This window comes from Dipodomys merriami, unplaced genomic scaffold (genome assembly GCF_024711535.1).
Source record: "Dipodomys merriami isolate MVZ:Mamm:240054 unplaced genomic scaffold, mDipMer1.0.p SCAF_25, whole genome shotgun sequence".
In the NCBI taxonomy this organism is placed as follows: Eukaryota; Metazoa; Chordata; class Mammalia; order Rodentia; family Heteromyidae; genus Dipodomys; species Dipodomys merriami.
In genome coordinates this window covers 2,872,738-2,897,877 of record NW_027203937.1, presented here as the reverse complement: position 1 = coordinate 2,897,877, position 25,140 = coordinate 2,872,738, and the positions used below count along the sequence as shown (strand labels likewise).

The following is a 25,140-nucleotide window of genomic DNA, read 5'->3' as shown; positions in this document are numbered from 1 at the left end:
GTAAATTTTTAAAAGGCAGTTAGTAGAAAAAAGTAAATAGTATGATAGAATATTTATAAGATAATTGGTTACACTGACTGGGTAGGAAAAGTAGTAAGAAGTTTTCTGAATTGTTCTACCTGAATTATTTGAAGCATTTGCAAAGATGTATTATTTTAATAAATAAATGAATGTGTTAATAAATAAGTGAATGAAATATCAAAAGTAGATTTGGTGAATGACTGCCTTTATCTCTCTCTCTCTCTCTCTCTCTCTCTCTCTCTCTCTCTCTCTCTCTCTCTCTCTCTCTCTCTCTCTCTCTCTGTGCTGGATCTGTGCCTTGAACTCAGAACCCTACACTCTTACTTGGCATTCTGCACTCATGGTTGGTGGTCTACCACATGCCTCCAGTTCCAGCTTTAATGGAGATAAGAGTCTTGCTGATTTGTCTCCCTTAGCCAGCTTCTCACCTCAATCCTCAAAGCTCAGCTTATGGAGTAACTGAGACATTCATGCCCAGTCTTTTATCTTAGAATTCTCAGTTAGAATTCTGTGTCTCTGAGAGTCTTCATTGTGCACCAAAAAGTATGATGCTGTTTTGAAATCTTAAAGGTGGAGATGAGGGTAAGTAGTATGAGAACAAAGGTTAGAAGCCATTTAAGGAGCAGCTGCTGATGTTCCCTTCCAGCCCGTCCTACTCTTCAACTAGCCATATATCTATGTTGAACATCTTAGATTAAAACATAGAAATGGGTATTTCTGTGTTAAAGTATGTCATGGAAAAATACGCAATCATAAATGTTCATATCCAAAAAGATGTTTTCTAATTATCTCTTAAGTTGAAGGCAAGTTTTATTTATTCTCTAGAAAGCAGATATTAGTTTTGCAGTATAAAAGAAAACTATATTTTAAGTAAAGATTGTATAACTAAAAAAACCCTATTGTTACCTTGTAATGCAATGTACAGAGTAAGTCTGCAAACCAGGAGAAGGACTGGATGTCTCTGCACACCCAAATAAAGTACAGTCTTCTAAGCTTGTACGATTTCCAGTCATCCCTTTAAAATTAAATAGTGAGTATGATTACAAAAAAACCCCTCAAACAGAATACTTTGTTATTGCAATTTTGTTAGTAAGCCACCAACAGAAAAAGAGAGCCTTCCACATGCTAGCAACTCATGTAGCACTTATTACTGTCAAATTAATGTCACATGCAACAGACTAATTCAAAGACATAAAGACACAACATTCAACAAGTGTTCCAACTTTGTAGATATTATATGCACATCACCTGCTTTTATTGGATGGCCACAAGCTGATCTCTTAGGTCAAAATACCATTGTTCCTTGAACCACAGAAAAACAAGTTCTCTATTTTCAGTGAATTCTATTATTGCACAGGGCTCCAACGGTCATCTGGTCTTGCCCTTGTCTCTAAGAAAAAGGAGCCAAAACCACCCCCGGAATCTTGGTTGTTTATCCCTTTCTTAAGACTCATTAAGGAAAGAGATTTCACAATCACATACTATGTAATGCATTCCAGCCACTATTAATTCCAAGTCTGGGTTCCTATTTATAACGATGAAGTCGACTGAGGTTAAGAAAATGTTCCTCCTTTTTCATAATATTAGGTAACCAAATAGCATGCTAAGTGCTGTCAGAAACAAATGCTTTCTGGCTTAGAACATGGCCACTCTTTCTTATAAGAATCTCCTGAAATTACATCAAGTAAAACCAAAATCAAGTAAGACTCAAAATATTATTTGTTTGCTTATTTAATTTACTCTATTATTTGAGGCAGAGAGCCTTGCTATGCAGCCCAGGTGGCTTCACACTCATGATCCTCCTGCCTTAGCCTGAGAAGTACTTATTCTTTTTTGGTATTTCATAAAAACATTTTGTACATCTTGTGTCTACATTAACAGGGCATGGAGGAAATTTGAGAGTTACTTCTTTCTTACTACTGCTCTCTTTTTGTTTTGAACGCAATCAATAAACTATGCTTATCATCCTAAGCTGAAAATACTGAAAGAGTATTCCCCCTTGGACAATCTCCCTTTAGATTTGTTGCAAAGTTGTTAGTAAATTTGCTGTTCTGTTGTATATTTAATAATAAACCAAGGAGCAATGTACCATTTGTCATATTTTCATAAAAGCTTTCCCTGACCATACTTCTACAATGACTGTATCATTTTATTTGTGTTCCATTTATCTGTCTCCTTTTCTTAAGTTCCTGTATTTTCTAAAATCATCCTTTTAATGACTTTCTTATGGATTTATTTCTTACAGGCCCCATTTGAATGTAAACTTTTAAGGGTAGAGACTAGGTTTTCTTGCACTGCTATATTCCCAAATAACTGTAAGATTAATTAACACAAAGGAGGAGGCAACAATGCTTGATAAGAAATGTACTCATTATCTTGCCCATGTATTTGTAACCCCTCTGTATGGTATTTTCACAATAAAGACAAAAAAGATTAATTAACATCAGAACCCTGAAAAGCTACTCTCAAGGACATTGGAACATAAAGGATGGTTGTGAGTGACTTTTTGTATGTGTTATCTTTAAATAGTTATACAAAAGATTTTCAAATTACTGGGTCAGTTTATGAGGACAATACATCTTGATCAATGTCACCATTCCTATTATGCTCCCCCATCTCTCCCAATCTCACCTCTCTCAAGTTACCTGATTCCATTTATGCACACCACACAACACACATATCGTTATGTACATAATACTATGACTGCTTTTGCTTAGCAGTCTATCCATTCATCTCTCCTCTCCTTACATTTTCTCCCCACTGCCCCACTCCCTCGAGAATATCAGCTTTTTGGTATTCATTTTGCTAAACTGTACATTAGTTGTTCAAAGGAATTATACCATTGGAATCCTTTTCTGTGTATGCCGTACTTTAGTCAATTCACTTGTGTGTGTGTGTGTGTGTGTGTGTGTGTGTGTGTGTGTGTGTGTGTGTGTATATATATATATATACATATATATATATATATATATATATATATATATATATATATATACAATAACTTTTTTTGTCAGTAGTGGGGCTTGAACTCTGGGCCTGAGAGCTGTCCCTCAGCTCTTCAGCTCAAGGCTAGCGCTCTACCACTTGAACCACGGTGCCACTTCTGGTTTTCTGGTGGTTTATTGGAGATAAGGGTTTCACGGTCTCTCCTGCCCGGGCTGGCTTTTAACCACGATCCCCAGATCTCAGCCTTCTGTGTAGCTAGGATTACAGACGTGAGCCACCAGTGCCCGGCATGTACAATAACTTTTAACAGAAGAGAAGGGCAGAAGAATGCACAATAGTCACATTGACTTATCTTGATATGAGCATACTGAGAGCCACAGACTATTTGTTGAGAATTATTGAATTAGTCCCCTCTTTCATTAGTAAGTGGAGTTTATTCCTTGAACTATGAGGAGCTATTGTAAGAAAATATTTTACAGTAACATGACAAATATTTAAAATATTGGCAGTTCTCTATTCATACTGATAGAATGAATCAATAAATCAATAGACATACATAAGTGTGTTGAGTATTGATGCAAATGGAGTCACTCCAATGCCTCCAGCCACACAGAAGCTGACCTCATAGTTCAGTGATTCCTCAAACGGACTTCCAAATGGACCATCAATGTACAGCCTGTTGAGAAGGTAGATAAAGTTTGAAAATGAAAATAAGTTATATTTTCTGTAACATGCATCAAACAATGTCAGTTTCTAGACATTGTGGCCTCATTTCATTGTTTCTTATAATGATAAACTGTAATGGTAAAAATATTGTTTATATACTATTGATATTAAAACAAGTATATCATCTATTGTAAACATGGGGAAACAGTAATTATAAGTATAGAGAATTATAAATAGGACCATGCTGAATAGATAAGGATAAGCTAAACCTGATAATCAGAACAATATTTGAATATATATACAGTATTTATGAATGAGAAAGAATTCTGAGTATGCACTTAAGATGCACATTCCCTTTCTTAGTAACAGAACATTAATTTTATTCAAGAAAGCAAAATGTCCAGCCAAAACACTACATTTCTCAGACTGAACTCATCTATTTTGGTATGTGGCAATTTTTTGGCTACTGTGGTATAAATGGAACTGCAACTGGAACAACTGGGAAGGTTCCCTTCAAGAAACTACTTCCCTGAGAGTAGTATCTCTTCTCCCTTCCCTTCTTCCTCCCTGGTGCCTGGAATGGCCACTTTATGATAAAGTGTTTATCTTTGACCATCTCATTCCACGCAAATTTTTATATGCAAGATAAACAAACACTCTGTGTATATGACATACCCATTTTATAGCTCTTTCCATTATAAAATAACTTCACTAAAATTAGTAACTTTTCAAAAAGGTACATTTATATTAATAAGCCTTATAGCATGCACAACATTTATGGTTATAAATCATTTTAACAATAAATCAGCTAAGAGTTAACTCTCTTAATCAGCTAACTCTCTGCTTAAGAGCTCAATGCTAGGTAAATGTATATTAAATGAATTAACAAATGGACATTTACATTTAATTGGCTGTAATTACAGCAGAACTTAGATTTTCATGACTAATCTATATACACTATATATTTAAATATTAATATTAATCCTTAGAAACACTGTAGCCAGTGAAAATGGTAATTGTTCATTTCAAAAAAATTAAGTTTGATATGAAGAATATAGCATTCTAAACATAGCAGAAATTCAGTAAATACTGAGAGATCACAGAATTACAACATGAACAATTCTATTACATCCATTTAATTCATTTTGTAACATCAATAAACACATGCTTCATAGGAATTATTTGACTGATACTATTTTTTAATCAAAAATAAAAATTACATCACATCTACTCTAAAGAATTTTTTGGGTTCAGATGAACACATTAAATGGAGGCCAAAGATTTAATATGATGCTTTCACCTTTCCAAATATAGAAACTTCTTTATAAATTTCAGTGATAAAATTTATATACTGTTTGTCCAACGAAGAGTCATGAAAAATATGTCCTTCTTACTTGTCTTCATTCCAATCAACACACCCTCCCCACTTGCCACATAGTTTCTCTTTGGTGTTTTGAAATAACTTTGAATAAGAATACCAGAACTTGGAGTTCTACTCATTTACTACAAGTGAGATCATAGACAAGTCATTTGTCTTCTCTAAAACTGATTTCCTTCATCATAAAAAGTATCAACAAAATACAATGACATGGCTAACACCTGTTAAGATCACAGAATACTACATAAACATCAAAGATTGCTTTGCTAATCATCTCATACCTACAGTGCACCAAGAGGAATTTGGGATGCCCAGGGTTGACAGAAAAAAATTAAACAAGCTCAAGGTGACTTGGGAAATGGACATAGTAACTTGATAGGTCTTGGGAAATCAGATGATTTGTATTTGAAGTGTTTTATACATTTATTTATTTATTTAGCCAGTCACAGAGCTTGATTGAACTCAGGGCCTGGGCACTGTCCCTGAGCCTCTATGTGCTCAAGACTAGTGAACAAACTGGCTTTTTCTGAGTACTTTAATGGAGATAAGAGTCTCATGGAATTCCTTCCCCAGGCTGGCTTCCAACTTCAGTCCTCAGATCTCATCCTCCTGAGTAGTCAGGATTACAGGAATGAGCCACTGGCACCCAGTTTACATTTAATTTTCAACTAGGACTAAAATTGTTCATCCTAACAGAGTATCACGTGTTATTTTGATACATGTTTACAATTGTGTAATGTTTAAATCAGATTCCTTGTATTTATTTCTTCAAATATTCATCATTTCATGATAATGAATGAATCTTTCATTCTAGCTTTTGAAATATACAACACATAATTGTTATCTGTGGTCACCAAAAACATCCTAGAACTTTTTACTTTTATCTCACTGTAACTTAGTTCCCACCTCATTCCTTCTTACTACTGTTCCCAATCAGTAAATGCTATTTTACTCTTTCTGCACAAGGTAAGACAAGACAAATGTTTTCTTTTCTTGGGAAAGGAATTAAGAAACAATTATTAGTAACTGATGACATGATAAAATCTAGTTTTTTTGAGAAATGTAAAAAGAGAAAGAAAAATGACAATTATTTTTATGCAGATTTTACTAGATTAATATGGAAAATATATTGTCCTTTTGAGAAATTACCTTATATGGTACATAAGATTTACTAGTCCATATATGTTTTTAAAATACAGAAATTAAGGGGGGGAGGATTGGGGGGGCGGAGGGAGGCTGGGAAGGGATGTGAAAGGGTAAACAAAGGAGGAGGCTGCAATGTTTGATAAGAAATGCACTCATTATCTTGCCCATGTAATTGTAACCCCTCTGTACAGTATGTTTACAATAAAAAATAAAAATAAAAAAAGAAGAGGAAACAAAAACAAAAACAAAAAATACAGAAATTAAACACAACACTTCAGACTCTCCCTCTCCCTCTCTCTCCCTCTGTCTTTCTCCTCCCTCTCTTTCTCCCTCCCTCCCTCCCTCCCTCCCTCATCCCTCCGTCCCCCCCCCTCTCTATCTCTCTCTCTCTCTATCTCTCTCTCTCTCTCCTTTTCTCTTTTTGGTTGTAGACTGGGACTTGAACTTGGAACCTGACACACTTTCACTGACTGGCTACAACTCTACCAACTCAGCCACACCTCAGCTTTTCAAGTATATAGTTGAAATGAGAACAACATGAAATGATTATTGGTAATCAATAAAAAGGCCCTTCATAGAAGTCTGTGAATCAAAGAGAATTCTAAAGAAAGAGCAATCCTCTCCCTATGCCCACAATGTACACACATGTTTTGAAATTTTAATGACTTTCCCCTTGAATGCAGACTCACTAACATTTTGTAAATGGGGTTATTTTCACTAAGATTAAGTTGTTACTTATATTAAACAATCTTTCAATAGAGAAATTCACAAATTATAATGAAATAAACTATACTAATCCAAAAATGTAATTTACAGTTTATAAAATACTGTCTCCCACACTTGCTACCAGCTCTTTCCACACACTGATATTATAATAAATAACATAGAATTTATTTAGACAACTTGGTGAGAAAGATAGTCATACTTTAATATAATATTTTTATTAGTTTTTTTAAAGTTGTTAATAATACTACCATTCCCACCCACATAGAATTTTCTAGAATAATACCACCAGTGTGAAGAAAGTATACCACTATCAAATAAAGTATGTTAAGTAAATTGAAATGTGTTTGTTTATTTTTAAAAGTCTGTAATGCAAAGCTTTTAATTTGGGGGTGATATTTTAGTAATGTACTTATGCAAAGAAAAAATTAGAGAACTATGTTCCACACCATTTCTTGCAAATGGTAATACCATATGATTCAGTCTGATTAGATGAATCAAACTGGAGGAAAAACAAACTTGATAAACTGTTCCCAAAGAGAAGATAGGGTTGCAGTTTAGATCATTCTATTCTCAGGGGATAATTACATCAGTAATAAACAATAAAAAGATTGGAAAAAGTTGGAAAGCCCTAAGATGGTCTCTTAAATCTTTTTGTCTTACTTTGATGCTTCTCAGACTAGAATATGTATTTGAATTTCCTGGAGGGGTTATTAAACATCTAATGTGAGGCCCTACTCCAAGACTTCTTCTAAGGCAACACATCTGAGATGTTTATTTCTAACAATATCTCAAGTGCCGATGATGTTCCCTGAATGAGCTGGTGGAGGTGATGACTAGGGTAGACCCTTAACATTAGAGTTGACACTTAGTGGGAGGAATGCGGATGTGAAAATCAGTAGAGGAGTATTTGATTAATTGTAATGATTTAAACACCATGAAACATAAACAAATACACATAGACTTGGGGGAAATAGGAGGTGGTGTTCCACATGGATTGGACTCCAATGACATTTAAAGAAAATAAACATCACCAACTAAGAAATTCATGTATTAATTTTTAATTCTTTTTAATTATTACCTAACATAACCCCACACAGGTGTGAGCCACAAATGCCTGGCTGAAAAAGCTTCTTGACTTATCCAGTCTCTTAAACTGAATCTTAATAATGTTTGTGGTACCTAAATTTGGTAAAAGTGTTTGATTTTACCAGTCTGATTCCCAGACTGGTAAAGAAAATTCTCTTGGTTCCATGATAAATCTATCTTTTTCCTCTGCATAAAACTGTTATTTTCTCCATCATCATCACAATATAGTGTGTGTGTGTGTGTGTGTGTGTGTGTGTGTGTGTGTGTGTTGATCATGAGGCTTGAACTAAGGACTTGGGCCCTGTTTCTGAGCTTTTGTGTTCAAGGCTAGCACTCTATCAATTGAGCCACAGCTTTACTTCCAGTGATTTGGTGGTTGATTGGAGATGAGTCTCTTGGACTTTCTTGCCTGGGCTGCTGTGATCCTCATCTCAGACTCCTGAATAGCTAGGATTACATGTAGGAGCCACCAGCACCCAGGTTCAAGTGCAAGTCTTTTTAAGTGGCAGCTGAGGCATTTTTGAACCTCCCTCTGTCTTTAATTCACTTTATACTTCCTCCCTGTGAGTATGTGTTTGGGCATGTAGCCACGTACATACACTTTAGTGTGCACCCCGTATGCTTTCAGGCACTTGGGTATGAGCCTTCAAGACCTTCACACTTCCAAATGCTGTTATGCTTTTGTTTTTGCCTAAGAAACCACTTAATCTGGTCAATTTTACTTAAAGAAGAAACTAAACTTTATACATAAAATTTATACATAAACTCCTTTTCATTTTCAATGTAGTGATGTATCAGATGTAGCACATTGATATAATTCATCCAATAAACTAATTATCATTTTTCTCCACATGATTCTAGATCCCTCAAAGCCATAAACTGTGCTTTCTTCATTTTCTTATTCTTAGTAATTATGACTGTCTCTAGTGTATGATAATAATTCAATAATTATTTGATAAATAGATGGGTGAAATGATTGATTGAATGAGATATAGTACAGCAGAAATAAGTATAATTTGGGGGCAAAATATATCAGGATTTCAGTTCTAGATATATCACATAACTTTGGGAAAGATTCACTATAGGAATGTATAAGATCTGTCATATAGAGAGTATTCAATATGTGTTATTATTGTGAGTGAGAATTAGTTTGCATAATATACAGGAAAGTTAAGCAGACTGTGATGAAGACTGGTACCAGAAGAAGTGATGATGGCCAATGGACAGGGCAAATATGATTGAAACACTATATATGCATTCATGAAAACATTTTCAACAATGTTGAGAATATTTGAAGTTTGGAACATGAGAGGGAGAGTTATGGAAGGAAAAGTTTCATTGGAATACACTGCTTATACTTACAAGTATGCCACAAGGAACCATCTTATATGCAACTAATATAAGCTACTTAAAACCTCCTTAAAAAGATAATAAAATAAAACTAATACAAAATATTCTTATACATAACATAATATGTAATAAATTTTATCTAATATATATAATATATGATATGTAAGCATTATATATGACAATAAAAATAACTGAAGACAGTAGAAGTTTCTAGAAGAGAAAGCAAAAATTTTGTTAGGCGAGAGACAAGATGAGCTAGAGAACGGATGAAATGTGGAAAGGCCATCTGCGGACTTGACATTTAAGGAGATTACCCATTTTTAAGAATCCAGTAGGGAGTGAGATTAGAGTGGGATACGGTTTTACTGTCCAAACAATCAAGGTTGGTTTTTGGCAGCACCAAACCAAAGAACAGCTCTGAATTCTGTAATAAATAGTATTTCTCTTTCTAAACAGTTCTGAGATTAGGCAGCTTGGAGAACTTGATCTTTTGGGAAGAAAGAAAACATATTTTATTCCTGTATTTTTCACAGTATTTTATAGGTATTTGGATTAAATCTTCCAGAACTATCAGCCCTTGTTTGGCTGGCTTAACAACTGCATAAATAAAATTTTCACAAATGTCCTCCACAATTTTGCATATCCAAGTGACATTTATAAAGAGAAAATTTAAGTATCCTGTAGTCTAAATATTTTATGAACCTAAATCCTTCAGATTTAATGACAATAATACCAATAAAGAATGAGCAATAAAAGTACATTATCTCCATTTTTTTCTCCCAATCAATAAAGCACCAACATATCTTTTTTATTAAGTGTATATTCTTTTTGAAAACAGTTTCCACTCATCTCACCCTTTCTGAGAACTGTCACACCTCTACATGTTCTGAAAATACGTGCAATTGCATCTTGATGAAAGAATAGATGTTCCTTCCTGGCTTTGGCCACTGGGTCAAATAGTAGTTCACAAATATAAGACTATGATGAATGAACACTGTTATATTTTAGAATAATGTTCCCCAGAACCATAGCAGGGAATGATTTTCAAATGGTTTTCCCATAAACACACACACACACACACACACACATACTCTCTCTCTCTCTCTCTCTCTCTCTCTCTCTCTCTCTCTCTCTCTCTCTCTCTCTCTCTCTCTCTCTCCCTCCCTCCCTCCTTCTTTCCCTCCCCATCCTTCTCTACCCTTCTCTGCATATTAACCAAGGAAGGCTGGAAAATTATCCTGATAGAGCTTCTATTAAAATCAATGAAAAACTTACTTTCCTAAGATATTAAAAAACAAAAAAATCTAGTTAATTTACAAGTTTTAAACAAATACAAATAGATTAGATTAAGCTGTCATCTAAAATGAAGCATTATCCTTCATGCTGTGTTGAATTATAATATTCTATATTTATCATTCGTTGAATCTCCATATCATCTGTAAGTATTAAGTATTGCTTTGAGCCCTCCCCTTATATTGATGGAATGAGAACACAGAGAAAGGAGATTGTCCCAGGATAGTCAGCTGCTGGGGCAACCTCTGGCTAATCTGTTATCTTTCTTTCCATAATGTGTGTGTGTGTGGGGGGGTGTGGGTGTGGTGGAAGTATCAGTGGAAGACTTTACTTCTTATTTCATAGATGTTCAAGTTATATTGAGTCCACAAGCTAGACACTGGAAAAATAATTTCACATAGAATCTTTGATAAATATTGGAAGAAAAGTTCATTATCTTCCATGCACTGAATATGTGTCCCTCAAATTCATGTGCTGAAACTCTGTGATAGAATTTTATAATAGTGTCATAACAAGGTATAGTTAGGCTATGAAAGTAGAGGTCTTAAAACAGGACTAGATTGACCTGGTAAGAAGAGACAGGAGGACCACGTGAGGACACAATGGTAAGGCAATCATCTATCAAGAAGTATTCCATGATTGGCCACCTGGTCTGCCAAAACCTTGATCTTAGACGCCCAACTTCCACAACTATAAGAAACAAATCCAGACTACTGATTTATAATACTAGTTCAAACAGGACCATCACATTATCAGAAAGATAATCTAAGGACAAAAGCACATGAAGACTGTAGAGCTACTATAATTATTTTTTGAAGACTTCCATTCTGACTTAGGTGAGATGGAATATTAGTGTAGCTTTGATTTAATTTCCTTTATGGCTAAGAATGTTGCACATTTGCACTTCTTCATCTTAGAACTGTCTATTCAATCACTTGCCTATTTATTAATGGGATTGTTTAAACCTCGGGTGTTTTTTTGTGTGTGCTAAACTGTATATGCTTGATAAACATCCTTTACCTGTTGGAAAGGAACCCATATACGCTGAAGGAGGGAATAATAAACTAGCACAACTACTATGCAAATCAAAATGAAGGATCCTCAAAAAACTAAAATTAGATCTGCCTTTTGATGCTACTATATGATTCTTGCACACATATTTGGATTTAAATCAGTATACTAGAAAGATAACACTCATCCCCATGTATACTGTAGCTCAGTCCACAATAGTCAAACCATGGAATGAGCAGAAATATCCAACTATCGATTATTAGATAAAGCAACTACGGTATATGTACACCATAGACTATTACTTCACCATAAAGAAAAATGAAACTAGGTCCTTTATAAGAAAATAGATGGAACTGGAGAGCATAATGTTGAGAAAAGTAAGCCAAGCTTGAAAAGCAAAATACTGCACGTTCTCATTCTTTGTGGAGTACAGACCTAAAATGGTGATGATGATGACAACATTAGTGGTAGTAAGTCAGGAATGAAAACGTGTGACTTGCTAAGAAGGGACCAATAAGACAGGGAAGAGAGAAAGGAGGAGATGCTGAGGGAGAAATAAGATGGAAGAAGGTTATGAGAGTCTGTGTGTGTGTGCATGTTTGTATGTGTGTATGTGTATGTGTGCACACATGTGTGTATGGGTATCATAAAAACATAAGAAACCCATCGAATTCTGTAAAGGAAATGGAGTATAAATGAGTATAAAATGAGTATAAGTGGAGGCAGGAGAAATGGAGTAACATTTTGAAATTGCACTGTGGACATGTATGGAAATAGCTCAAAACATCCTTGTATGACAAATGTACACTAAGTCAAAAAATAAATAAAAGCTAAAAAGATAATGTAAAAAAAACACAAGTGAAATAGTGGCAAACAGATTATCATTAAAATCCCATTGTGGCTCCCTCTTCAGGCAAAGGAATGCAGTGCACATTGAGTCCAGGAGGCAGGAAAGTGGCTCCATCAGTGTGTGCAAGCATTAGTCACACAGCAGTCCCTGCAAGTGAATTCATGCTCCCCAAACACACAGCTGAGGAATGCACACACGAGTCACACTGCAGTTCCTCAGGTAAGGCCACACCTGAATAGCAATACAGACACACAAGGCCATATAGGCACATTTCTGTCCCCGTGCACAGTATGCAGGCCTAGAAAACAGTTGCTGATAACTAAGCTTAAATCCATATCTGAAAAGATAAAAAAAAAACTTTTGTCATCAGAATTAGTGTTATCAAATGTAAGTGTTAGGGGAAAGTAAATAGCCAGCAAAGCAATCAAATAACAAATCATTTAGCAGATTGATTAGTTTTGCTTAAATATACTATTAGTTTTGATTAAATATACATAAACCAAATTCAAATTTCTTTATCTTGGTGGCCTTCCATTTGTATTAGAGGGTTTTTCTTTAGTTCACTGCATACTAGTTAATAAAGAGAATCAGACACTCACAAGGGGTGCTCCAAGACTCCACAGGAAGATCAAGATCCCAGTATCCAGTAGCCTTTAGGGAAGAGGATATGTGAGAAAAGGTGTGGCATTCCCTCACCCTCAGGATACTGAAGGCATAGCCCTTCAACCACTAAGTGCATTCATGGCATCCATGTATGAAAATGTCAGAAGAATGGTAAAGAGTAATAAATAAAAATTATGAAAAAACATACCTAGAATGTTATTTTCACAATCAATTGTGACAGTATGGATAAATACTTGCATTTAAAGGACAAAAATAGAAAACCATATGAGAAATCATGCATATAATAGCTGTCCCTACTTGATACAGTATTATGTAGGACACATGCAGGTAGCTTATTATCTACACTGGCTCTACTTCCCCAGCCATAGTTGGATGGTAGTTAGTAGCAGGTCTTTCTTCTCTGTACCATCTGTGAACAGCCCAAGATGCTGAATTGTAGAAGATGCCCTAGTTGGGTTGGTTAGTAAACATTCTGAAAAAGATTACATTTTTGTTTTTGCCTGCCAACACACATACAGCACTCTGCCCCTGTGCTTCTCAATACCCAGTAATCTCCTGTTGCTTACTTTGGGTAATTTCTAGATTGAATGAAGGGCAGAATCTCAGAATCTTGACTAGGTGGAGGCAGTAGTAAATCACGAAACCGTTCTGTCAAAAGAAAAATAAATACCAAGTTGTGAAAAAGTAAAAGGTATGAAAGGAATTTCAAAACAGAATTGTATATACCATATACTACTAAAACACACATCCATTTGTTTCCTTAAGGACTACATCTATTTTATGATAAAAATAGTCTTTAAAATATAAAAATCACAAATATTATTTAGCACTGACTGATAAAATCATATAATTGAAAGGTTATGGATAACACACATTTCCAACAAATCGATAAAGAGATGTACCATCTCATTATTTAACCTCAGCAGTGTAAATCAAAGCCACTTGTCATGAGCCAGATCAGAGAATCACAGGTACACATCTGTCACTCCAGCTATTTGGGAAGTAGAGATAGAGAGGAGCGCATTTCTCAAGGTCAGCCCTGACCAAAAAGTTAGCAAGTCTCTATCTCAAGCTATTAGCTGAGTGTGATGGGAAGCACTGTTAAGAGAATCACAATCTGAGGCAAGCTTAGGACATAAAATTTGAAACCCTCTATGAAAGTTCATGAAAAGCTGAAAAGCGTGGGGACATGACTCAGTGGTAAAGGAGCAGCCTAGCAAGACAAAATTCTGAATGCAAACCCCAATTTGTGTACTACTAAGAATAGCAATTTAAATTTTTTAAAGAAATCACTTATAAATCTGCCTGAAGTATGAAGAAAATTACAATTAGTATTTTTTAATTTGAAATAACTTTTACCAAAGTATAGGTACAAGAATATTAAGCGAATACAAATGAAAGCTATTGAATGTCTATCATATTTGCCAAAAACGTTCACATATATGCAAGCAGAAAATATGCACTATCCTGAAATTATGTCCCTTCTCAAATTCATTTTCCATTATATTGATAAATTACTAAATTCAAGCAATTTGTTTCATTCTATAAAGGCACATGGTCATTTTTTCCTTATGAAAATAAAGGTAAATGATCAAATTATCAATAGAAAAATACAACTAAATAAAAACTTATGGTTTATTCATTAATTGTTCTTTAGTATTCTACCTATTAATGATTTAAATAGCATCTCCTTCTCATCTGATTCTGAATAACAATCAAAACATTTGATTTTTTCCTCTGTTAAGAAATAAAAATTGTGAAGTATTACTTCTCTTGTAGCAAAATCAAACCATGCATACTTTCTCAATAAGCCCGTATTATTTCTTCAGGAAACAGTACAACTATCCAATTCTAGAGCTCAGACTCATGGGTTTTATGAGAGCCATTTCCTTAAAGCCATTGATAAGAAGCACAATTTTCTGCATAATGATATACTGTGATGAGCAGACTAATGATGTAGTACTATCTGAACAGGATATTCTGCCAGTGGGGGCATATGTCTTAATTACTACAAGCTTTTGTTTGCTTTTATCCACTCTTTCTTCCTTTTACCTAATCAACAGAGAGATTCAGAGGATATTAATGTGGATGTCATACCCATTAATCTGGGTTCTCTTCCCAATTCTAGTTGAGATTTTCTGGTACATTTACTCTGATACAATTTCATCTCCCTCTTTAAGGAAAATAGCCCTCTTCTAATTATTCTCACTATACAGAATATACCAAACACAATAAAGATTTGCAAAGCATCAAAAAGTATGCAAACATATCCTATTGCTATGAGCCTTTATCATACATTGCAAAAAAGAGGGAAAAGGACAAAAGAATAATTTAAGAGGAAAAGAGTAATGCTAATTAATGCTATTCTTTTATAACCTAAAATTCTTTGCATCTAAAAATGTGATCATAGGCACTTGATAAGTTTTCTCCTAGTATCCTATAAAGGGATAGCTTTCTGGAAGGATTCTGTCAGACAGGGTTTACAAAATCTTTGCTTTCCTGAAGGAAAGCTTTTATTGATCCTCATTGTTTTGTATTCTGGTCCTGGAGCTTGAACTCAGGGCCTGGGCACTGTCTCTGAGCTTTTTGTGCTCAAGGCTAACTATTCTACCAGTGGAACCACAGCTCCACTTCTGTTGTTTTGTTTTTGTTTATTTCTTTTGTTTTCCTTTGGTGGTCAATTGAAGAATCCCAAGGACTTTTTCTTTTTGGTCTGGACTTGACTGTTTTCACACTGTGATCCTCAGATCTCAGCCTCCTGAATGCCTATGATTACAGATGTGAGCCACCTCACATAGCTTTGATCCTCTTTATTTATCTGCCCCTCTGTTGTCTCCAATAAGTCAATAAATATTTCCTCTACTTTGATTTTTAAACTATCAGGGACAAGGAAAAAAATCAGATAAAACATCACTCATCATATAGCATTACCACTGAGAACAAAGAGATTTTGTTTCCTTTTTATTTAGAGATAAAAATATTCTTCTCTTTCTCTTAATGCTTCTATTGCACTAAATTTACTAGTTTTTTCACTTTTTTAAAAAGAGAATCCTTCAGAGCATTAAAAAGATTCTCAAAAGATTCAACTTACATTTTATAATAAGTGGAAAGCCAAATGCCAGTAGCTCATGCCTATAATCCTAGCTACTCAGAAGGCTAAAACCTGAGGATCATGGTTCAAAGACAGACTGAGCAAGAAAGCCCATGAGACTCTTATCTTCAATTAACTACCAAAAATTTTTGAAGTAAAGCTGTAGGTCAAGTGATAGAGTATTAGGCTTGAGCACAAAAGCTCATGGACAGTGCCCATACCCTGAGTTCAAGGCTCAGGACTGGTACCAAAAATAAAAATAAATAAATAGATTAAAAAATAAAAATAACAAATGGTACAAGTTGAGCATACTGAAATACCAGTATAATTTCAACACTTGGGAGGTTAAAGCAAGGAGACTGAAAAATAGAGATCTGCTTTGGTTACATGGTGAGACCATCTCTAAACAAACAATACAAGATAAAAATAACTGGAATAGTATAAAATGGAATATTAGAAATTATACCATAGGGAAATAGACTCTAGTCCCATAAAATAAAGTGAAATAGTATGGAAATAGACTCTAGTCCCATAAAATAAAATGATATAGTAAGACAAGTACATCATAGTCATTGCATTACATTTATTTTGCAATCAAAGATCAAATTAGATTAAACAGTATTATAATTACATGGAGATGACACAATGACAAATTGTCATAATTCATAGTAGGAAGTATTAAACATGATATTTCATAAGAAAGTAGGCCATTAATATTCCCATTGCTGCATCATGCACAAGTGTATCAAATGTTGTGACCAACACTTGGAATACACAGTCTTTATTTGTTACTTGTACCTTTAAAGGGAAGCTCCCAGAAACAGCAACGAGTTGAAGACCTTGTACAATGATTGGCAAGGACTTGGTGATGGTGGGGAGATGAGATGTTGCAGATAGAAACAACTAATCTTGTCTTTATTTAGTCTTCTTAATCGCCAGTTACTACCAACTTCCGTATCCTTAGTTACTATTTTTATGACTAGTATGTTATACTTTCATGTATTTTTCAGCATAGCAGACCATTCACTTTCACCAACCATCCAGCTAACAATGTCATGACATCTGACATTTGTAGATTCCCCCAAAATCCTATAACCTACCTACCTGCTGTCCCCATCAATGTATTCAGTAAACCCACTGATTTCATGACTTTCTTTTGTTCTGTGATGATAAAAGTTCAAAGTTCATACAAGCCCTTCCTCAGTGGCACAGGTCATTCAGGCTGACTTGGTTATGATCGCTCAAGCTAAATATGGCTTAGAGTAAATAATCTTTTTTCTCTTTGGAACAACAGCTGGATTTTGCACTAACAATCTAAATAAAGAAGAGAAAACTCTGGTGCAATGAAATGAAAGAAGATCCTAATCTCATCACAAAGCCTGAGCCCTTAACCTTCTTTCATTCCATCTCATTTCTCACATGACAGTGAGTCATAAGGGTTCAGCAGTCTTCAACCCTCAGACTCAAAGAACATATCCTTAGGGAAAAAGAGAGAATTTCTGGCCTAAGTCACATTTATTCCAATTATGCATTTGGGGATTAGGGAAATAGACATGGGAAAGATGCAGAGTTGACCGGGTAACTGGTAACAATGAAGTAAACCAAAACTCAATTTCCCATAAGCCACTGCTAGAACCAAGAAAGTACAATAATGCTTTGCTTTCTCAAAAAATAACATTACCTTAGAGACAATTTTGTCTAAATGGATTTTATTTCTCTAATACAGAGTTGACCTGTTAAATGGCTATAGGAGGCTTGGAGGAAGGCTAAAAGGTTTTCTGGCTTAATTTTTTTTTTCATGTAAAATCTGCTTTTCTCAAGAAAGCTTTCATTAAAGATCTGAATCTTTCTGCTCTATGGTGCTAGATGAAATGAATATTTTTACTAATATTTTCCCCATTAGAAATCAAAATCTCTTTTGGAAGAAAATTTGGATTTGGAAGTAAGATTGGTATTTTGGGGGAAGTGAAAATTTTTATCTCATTTTATTCATTTGTTCTATCACTCAACAAAACTTTCATCAAGTAGCTCTTATTACTCACAAACTATGCATAAAATAATTTTTATCCAGGCAGTTCTACTTGTGAAACAACAAAAGATTTAGAATGTGATATAATGAGTTACAAAAATAATTTAAAATGTAAGCAAAATAAACCAGACATAAGAATAAAAATATTAGGGGAAGGGGAAAAACAAGTCGTTTAAATAAGGATACAGGTGGACCCATTGCAACAATGAGAAGTACAAGTTGTCATGTCAAAAACGAACTTTACAACTTTGGGCGAGGGGAGTGTTGGGGGGGGGCGGGAGGAGGATGGGAAGTGATGGGAAGGGGAAACAAAGGAGGAGGATACAATGCTTAATAAGAAATGTACTCATTACCTTGCCCATGTAATTGAAACCCCTCTGTACAGTACTTTCACAATAAAAAAATAAATAAAAATTTAAAAAAATACAAAAAAAGAATAAAAATATTGCATGTTTTCTCTCTTATGAGAAATCTACATTTAAGAGACAGACAGACAGATGGACAGAGACAGAGACAAAGGGATTGAGGGGACCAGAAGGTCATGGGAATAATTATGATCAGTGTATTATATATATATATATATATATATATATATATATGAAAATTCTATAGTCAAACCCATTATTTCTACAATTAAAGTACACTAATTAAAATGAAAGGAGGGGTGGCAAAGCGCTTGCCTAGTAAATGCAATGTCCTGGGTTTGATTCCCAATACCAAAAGAAAAAAGAAAAAAAAATACAGTTAAAAAAAAAAAAGAAAAAGAAAAAAGGAAAGGCAAAGCGAAAGTGAAGAAGGACAGGAAAAAGCATAATTAAAAAATCATGTAAACAGTGAGTAAAGAACACTACTCAAAGGATTCAAAATTTAATGGTTGGTTAATCTTAGAAAAACAAACTGTTTGAAACAATGGTAATCAAAGGGCAAACTTCGCATCCAGAACCACTAAAATATATAGAATATCAATTTCCTTTTTCTCAAAAGTTTGTTAATAATGTCCTTTGTTAGCATACTAGCTAAGTATTAAATAACAATAGTTGATGTTAAAAATATTGCCTTCAAATCCACATCAAGGTGTACTACTATACTATTACAAGCTTTCAAGTTACACTATTTTAGATAGATCAAGAAAGCTAGTGGCAGAGCAAGAGTATTTTCTTACTAAATTGTATCAAATCTTCTGTGTTAGAATTCAAAAGGAAACAGTTTGCATTTCGGAAGGAAAAAGAATCAGATGTATGTTTTCGTTTTATGAGACTTGATTTTGCATACCTTTTAAGACCAATATAAAGGTAATATAAAAACAAAATCATCTGAAAGAGAAAAACAAACACTCATTTTTACATGGGAACACAGAACACCATGACTGTGCAACCAGAAGAAGACAGAGTGCATTGTGTGGAGATGGGCTGTGAGACCACAATCTGCAATTCAAACCTAAAAGATTTTATTGAACGAGGGAGCACTGAGTGCCAGGACCGCACCTGAGGTCGGCCTCCCAGAAGATGGCCCTGGCCCCAGAGTGCCAACCCAGTTGGGCTTCTAAACATTCCTTGCTGGGACAGAGAAAGGGGAGGATACAGGCATGCGTAGTAAGGCTGTTTGTTAGCCAATGGCTGCTCCAAAAGGTCATGCCTTAAGTTTAAGCTTTCCACCAAGGGTTTTCCAGCCTAGGAATCGGCAGAAGGCTGGAGAATAGAACAAAGGGCGGTGGTGACTCAGGTTGGTGAGGGCTAGCATTGTTCAGAAAATAGCAGAAGCAGAGTTGCAGAAGTCGAAACATCTAGTTAGCTAGCAGGGAAGTCTTGGTCTTCTCCATAAAAAAGCATGGTTACAGTTATATCTTAAAGTCATTCATTATTAATTTTATATATCTCAACTCAAACATTATACTTTATCCTCACTTTCTTCACCAATTTGAGACAAATAACAAAAGGCCTGCACTTGTCATAAATTCTTCCACAATATTCTCCTGGGATTTTTCTCAACCATATTGAAATGTATCTCTTATCATTTCCATTTTAGAAACTATTAAATTATCCATATTTAAGAACTTATTACCCTGAAGATATCTGCAGATTTATAGTCATAATGAGCTGAGAAGTGAGGGGAAAAATACCCTCAATTCAACATATTGAATATGAGGAAACTGAAAACAACTAATAATAGACAACTGTTTCACAGTCCTGGGGTTACATGGCCAGCCAAGGCAATGAGATTATTACTCCAGGCAAAACAAAAACAAGACAGAGCCTCTGGCCATTTTTCTTCCCACTGCTTCATACTCCCTTATTCTGTAGACAGAAAACACTGTTTTATCTCACCTCTCCTCTTTACGTTCTTCTTTCCTAAGCTTGATGTAGAAAGAGAACAGTACAACTAGGACACACACACACACACACACACACAAAGCTAAAAGCCTCAACACCTGACACACACACACACACACACACACACACACACAGCTAAAAGCCTCAACACCTGGTAGTTTTAAACTCCAAAAGATCTTACGGGGAAAATACAGAATTAAACAAAGAAAAATTACTTAATGGATCTGTATATTTTCAAGAGAAGTATTACAATATAAAAAGTCTATTCCTTTGTCACTCATTATTCTACTTCCTACTTGTTAAGTATGCTGTTAAAAAGAAACTCAAAGCAGCTTTTCAAAACACTACAAACAGACTTCTTTGGCCTCTAAAAACATCAATGAATCAAAATGTCTATAACTGTCTTTCTTACAAAATATAAATTCTTTTATTGTCACAGAGGCTAAGCCATAGCAGAAACTGACAGAGAAAGGGGGGAGTGGGGGTGAGGAAACAGAGGTTCAGGAAAAGTGAAAGCAAATAACAGGGCATTTTGGGATAAACACATTATTGTTACTAAGATTTTCCCAACACAATTCACCTTTGAAGGAAAAAAGCTATACTTTCATTTGTCACAGCAAATGCATTTCCTAAATCATGTTGACTTTTAACAAAAGAAACATCTCAATGTGATCAAGGCTCAGCTTGATACTAAGCCAGCTCTTGCTTTCTGCACAAATCCTGACACCCCCTAAGTGCATATTTAAGAAAGGATTGGGTAATTTTATACAAAATCCAAAGAAAATGAAGTTCTAACCTAAAATCCTGGGCAAAGAAAATAAATACCAAGCGATATATGGTCCCTTGAAATCCATCAAAACTCATGCTGACATCCTGAACAAAGATTGTGCTGTGGGGAGTGTGAACCAGGGAAGGGCAATAAACAAATCATGAATCCACTTCCTTTGTTAGACTGTTTTATTGGACAAAACTAGATTTTCCTTGACCTCTCTTTCAGCTTGCATATCTTTTCCGCTGCCAGAACCTCTTGTCCTTCACTTAACCCAATCCTGCCCAGGATTTGAGCACCAACTCAACTCCCATTCCTCAAGAAAGGTCTTCAGTGACTATGCCAAACTGTATAGTCTTTGTTTCCAATGAACTCTTGCTGAGTTCAGATTAAAAGGGAGATATTTGTTTGGACTGTGGGCTAGATATTCTTTAGCCTATAGACTAAAGTCTGTAGACTGTAAAGTGAAGAATAATTTATTTGGTTTAATGCTTCAATTTATTTTTTAATCTCTTCTGTGTCACTGCAGCCTTATCTATTAATACTTCCTCCTATGAAGTCTTTGAGCCACATTGACACAGTATTTCCCCCATAAACATCATGCTTTTATGTTTATCATTACATTTTTTTTCTTAAGTTCTATTTACATCATCTCTCTGATCCTGAAGTGGCTGGAGTTAAGTTCTGATATATTCACAGCAGTAGAAAAAAAGGAGGGAATGAAGTAAGCAGGCCAGGTCCGGCCAGAGCCAGACTGGCCACATGGTGAATGGTAGGGTCCGGTATGGGGGAGGGCGGCTGAAGGAAACCTCGCTCCTCCCATCACCTGCCTCCCAGGTAATGGGCGTGCCCGAACCCCAGGAGGCAGGGGCAGGCACTTGGCTGATAGGTTACTGAATCTCTCAGTCTAGTGCCTGGGACTGGGAATTTCCTGAGGATCTGCCCCCTGTGCCAACCTACTTAGGCCAGGGTCAGCCTAGCCACCAGGACTCCATGCCACGTGTGTCTCTGTGATCGTGTCCTGTGTCCTGTCTCCAGGCATCATGGAGTCCCAATCCAGCTTTCCACTTGAGCTGAATTGGCTGGTTGGTATTGTTTTTGCTATTTCTTTCCTCTTTAGCATGTTTCCTAGCTGTGTTATGTGTATTTGTGTGCTGCAGGCCTTTGTAACAAATGGCAGCCTGCAGCCTGTTAACTGTATAATTATGACTCCAATATTCAATATTTTAAGATGTGGCTTCTGGAATGATTTAACTTACAACAAAAGTTTCTCCTAGAGACTGACTTTGTTAAGACCAAAATGATCTGGAATTTTTTTTTTTTTAAGAAATAGCTCCTTTTTGCTTTCTATGTGCTATAAAATATCCAAGGAATTTCTTTTCATGACATTCATCCTGAAGACCTTGCAGAGCTCCTGTACATGGATTTTATGTGCATGGATTTTCCAAGAAAGTTGTTTTTTTAAGTCTCAGCCTTGTCCTAGCCCAGCTTCCCAGAAATTCAACAATTACAATTCAGGTTCCCCACATAGTTGCAGGTTTTCATAGAGGTTTCTGCTCTGGAATTCCTGTCCCAATTACCCCTCTCTGAACCTACCAGCCATGGCTATGTGGAGGCAGCAATGTGCTCTGTGACCAATTTTTCTAACTAGTACAGAGTTTTCAGTTTTGTCAGCTATTTACTTTTTGTTGAGATGTACAAAAAACATTCATGTCTATCTGAAAGTCTATCAAAATCAAACTTAACTAGCTTGTGAATTCTCAGAAGATAACTTACCTTTCACTGATTTTAATAAAGCTAATGCGTTAGGTGTGTTCATTCAGATGACATTTAGAATCTCACCTGAATTTTATGCTTGTTTTAGTTTTAGTATATATTATAATCTGTTTAGAAAATAATTATACTTACTTAGCTTCCTTTATAAAGTGCTAGGAAGGTATATTAAGAAAATTAGAGTAGGGAGCTGGTACCTCATACCTGTAACCCTAGCAACTCAGAAGACTGAGATCTGGGAATTAGTGTTTGAAGCCAGCCCAAACAGTTAAATCCATGAGACTCTTACCTTCAATTAACCAAAACTCTGGGAAGTAGGAAGTGGAGCTGCTGTGGCTCAAGTAGTAGAGCCCTAACCTTGAGCAAAAATGCTAATGGATAGCCTTGAGTACCTGCATTCAAGCCCTAGTACCACACATATACACAAACACATGCATACACATGCACACACGTGCCATGCATGTGCGCACACATATAATAATACATGTGCAAAGACAGTACTTCATGTCTCATGATGATGATGATGATGATGATAATCACAAACATCCTTCCTTTTTTTCCTTCGTTAAAATTATTTAGATCAATTACCCAAGGCTGACAGTTTAAAGTGACATATCCCTTCTTGGCTAGTCAATACATTACTGTCATGGTTTTTGCATTCAGTAAGAAATTATATTACCAAGAAAATTCCTAGTAATTCTTTTCCTTCATATTCTGTAGAATAATAAATTTAAAAATGGTAGATAACAGAGAATATAACCTTCTCTTGGGAAGAGAACAATGAAAATTGAAAATTAAATACAGAACAATCCATGTAAACAAATTATTTCTCTATAATAATTCTAAGTCCAGAAACAACCTGTTTTAAGTCTAACATTTTTATTGGTCTAAAAAATATTTTTCCCTTGCTCTTAGGTTTAAAAAATAGCAACTAGAATGAAACTTAATGAGTAATAAATTCCTATCATTTACAAAGTAGTCTTTATATGTCTATGGCATTATAAATGAGCTGTCATCTACTGAAAAATGATAGCACCAATTTCATGTTCAGGAAGTATGGAAACAACAAAAAAGCAATTCATCCTCTCTCCGGAGAGCAGATGGGCATTTAAATTGTGATAGATACACTATGAGTTTCTCATTTCTCAGATAGAAAAATTTCCTGGATTTCTGAGACTATGATATATAGAGTTTAAGCTCAACTTACTTTCATTGAATCAAGTTATATTCTGATAGCAAATAAGCTGTGTTACATTTCATTAAAATAACTACTCAGCTGTCTTCCGTGATGTTCACACAGATTCAGAAGAAGCTAGAATTCATGCTTCATAATACAAATCAGTTACTTCATGAAACGGTAGTTTAATCTTCATCGTGGCTGAGATGCACACACAGGTCATTGAATCTGTATTTCTCACTCTTTTTCTACTCTTAATAACAGGCTAGCAAAATATAAATTCATTCACTTGCAGAATTCTGGGGAAATTTTGAAATAAGGAGAATTTAAAAGTGGGCCTATTAACTATATGGCTATTTTTGTAGTCTAACTCTACTTACTGCTTTCTAAATCATTTAGTAATTCACAGTAATTTGTAATATCCCTGAATCTCTGTCCTCCATCTTTCCATTAACAAGAGCTTTAGAAAGCTAGTAGTAATTCCTTCCAGTTGCTCTATTCTTTTCTATTTCATTGGACATCAGTGGTGATCCCTTTCTCAGAACTCAGGAGATAAAGCCCCTTGGTTTCAGTAAGCAATGTATTATTTCATGTTTTCTTTGTCTGTATGTGGATAACCTAGCCTACCTCCTTTCCATTCTAAAGAACATTGGCAGGATGAACTACATAATGTACAAATTTGATGTTAGCTCCAAATTAAAACTCTTCAATATTTTACCAATATCTTTAAGAGAAAGACCGCACTAGTAGTTTATTATGGCCTCACCTCTAGAAACTAACACTGCCTGGCTTCCCAAAAACATACCATTCTCTGGATATTCTATGAATGATAGTCCACTAACTTAGTAGACTAAACAACTTATCACAGTAGAAC

At 35.2% G+C, this 25,140-nt stretch overlaps 1 protein-coding gene across 2 annotated transcripts in view; it reads right to left on the bottom strand.

Moving 5' to 3' along the window:
* Nox4 (NADPH oxidase 4) overlaps positions 1-25,140 on the bottom strand; it is a 201,111-nt gene that overhangs the window by 24,002 nt on the left and 151,969 nt on the right. For both annotated transcript variants that reach the window (XM_070034807.1, XM_070034808.1), the window contains exons 13-15: positions 13,664-13,745; positions 3,524-3,643; positions 928-1,036 (exon numbers count right to left, since the gene is read on the bottom strand). In XM_070034807.1, the coding sequence (XP_069890908.1) occupies positions 928-1,036; positions 3,524-3,643; positions 13,664-13,745 (311 nt within the window). The remainder of the gene's footprint in view (positions 1-927; positions 1,037-3,523; positions 3,644-13,663; positions 13,746-25,140) is intronic.